We start from the raw sequence: 1,649 nt of genomic DNA, 5'->3' as shown, positions 1-1,649 counted from the left end.
GTGAGGGGCGGTGGTCTGGCCGTCCCTCCTGGTCCTTGCAAGCCCCTTGCAACACCAGTCCTAGGGAAGACCTCAGCCGGCTCTTTGAGAACTTTGAATGTATCTTCTCTACTCTAGAGGCCGAGAAACGGAGGCTCAGAGAGGAACAGGGGCTTCCCCAAGGTCACTCAGGAATGTGATGCTCTGGGAGTTTCTGGGGAGGAAGACGGGGGTGGGGAGAGCTGGGACCCTGCCCTCCAAGTGGCTGATGAGGGTGGGCGCGCCCCGCGGTGGACAGGCGGTTAAGGTGAGGCTGGGGACCCAAACTCGTCCAGGCTTGTCCGGGGGTGGGGCGCACTCACCCGCGGGGAAGGGGTTGAGCTGCACCACGGAGAGGAAGCCGCGCACGGTGCCGTACAGTGAGTCCAGGGGTCCCGGGGCGCGGACGCGAGGGGCCAGCCAGCGGGCCTTGGCCGCCGGGGCGAAAACCAGGCGCTCCGCCGGGCCGAGGGCCCTGCAGCCCGCCGCGCCCGCCCCCGGGAGGGTCAGGACTGCCCCCAGGCCCAGGCCCAGGAGGGCCGCCAGGAGGTCAGGCGAGCGCACCATGGGGTCGGCCAGTAGGCTGCGGGTGGACGGACCGGGTTCAGGGAGCCGAGAGTGCGAGCGGCGCACGGGGCAGGCCGCGCATCCTTCACCCTTCTCCGTCCCGCCGCTCTCCGCTCTCCAAACCTGCCCGACAGGTTTGGGCTACCTGGGCATCCGCCCGAGCGCGGCCGGGCCAGGGGTGGAGGCCTGGGCTGGGGGTGGGTGGGGGTGGGGGCAGGGGCCTGCTCCGGACCCGCCCCGCAGCGGCCTCGGGTGGGAGCCTGGGTGCCCTCTGCCTTCGCCAGACGCTCTTGGAAGGGCTTAGCCTCCGAGCTGAGTGGGGGCGCACACGTCTGAATTATGGAGGATTGCCCAATTTCAACGATTATATTCAATGCCCAGACTCAGAAGCCAAATTTGGAGCCTGGGAAAACAGCCACCAGGTGAAGGACTGCAAGGGGTGGCAAGACCAGCCACCTGGGCCCAGGAACCAGGCTCCTCTCTCAGCTCCCCCTGGGGCCTGTTCTGTTGGCTCCAGCCATGCCTGCGCCCAGGCCAGGTCAGTCTGGAGCAGAGAGGCCACCAGGCTTTGTCCACCGAGGCTCTCTGACAAGTCACTCAGATGGGTACAGTCCTTTGGGAGGGTGAGTCCTGGCAAAGGTATGCCCTTTAGCCCAGCAATGCCCCGTCCAGTCATCGGCTGAAAGAACTGTCAAGAATATGCCCAGAGATGTGTCTGCACAGGCTTCTGTTTTGTGAGTGGCTGTGAGCCCAGTACGCAGAGGGTGCCCATAGCTGAGCATGTTGGAGGAAATATTTGCTAAATGGATGGATGTTCCTGGCAGCATTATTCACAATCCCGGAAACAGCCCTGATGGCACCATCATGGGGTGGTGGAGAAACTGGCAAAATGAGCATCTCACACACTGGGCTGTCAATAAAGAAAATGATGTGGAAATGGCTCTTTTGAAAGGTACTCAGCGTCTTAACAAGTGTGAGTAGCTGATGACAAATAGCGGGGTACCTGGAGTGAAGGCATAAAACCATGATCGTCTCCAAGTGGAACCTCGGGCAATTTCTCATTC

General features: G+C 62.5%; 1 protein-coding gene across 1 annotated transcript in view; it reads right to left on the bottom strand.

The window, feature by feature from the left end:
* The window catches only part of PROM2 (prominin 2), a 16,615-nt gene extending 15,895 nt beyond the window's left edge, over positions 1-720 (bottom strand). Inside the window, 1 exon segment of the mRNA XM_010829571.1 lies at positions 342-720. Within this exon segment, the coding sequence (XP_010827873.1) occupies positions 342-585 (244 nt within the window). The 5' untranslated portion in view covers positions 586-720.
* Between the last annotated feature and the right edge of the window lie 929 nt (positions 721-1,649).

Source organism: Bison bison, unplaced genomic scaffold (genome assembly GCF_000754665.1).
Source record: "Bison bison bison isolate TAMUID 2011002044 unplaced genomic scaffold, Bison_UMD1.0 scf7180017864508, whole genome shotgun sequence".
Taxonomy (NCBI): domain Eukaryota; kingdom Metazoa; phylum Chordata; class Mammalia; order Artiodactyla; family Bovidae; genus Bison; species Bison bison.
The sequence above is the reverse complement of the archived record's forward strand: the minus strand, read 5'-3'. Positions and strand labels throughout refer to the sequence as shown.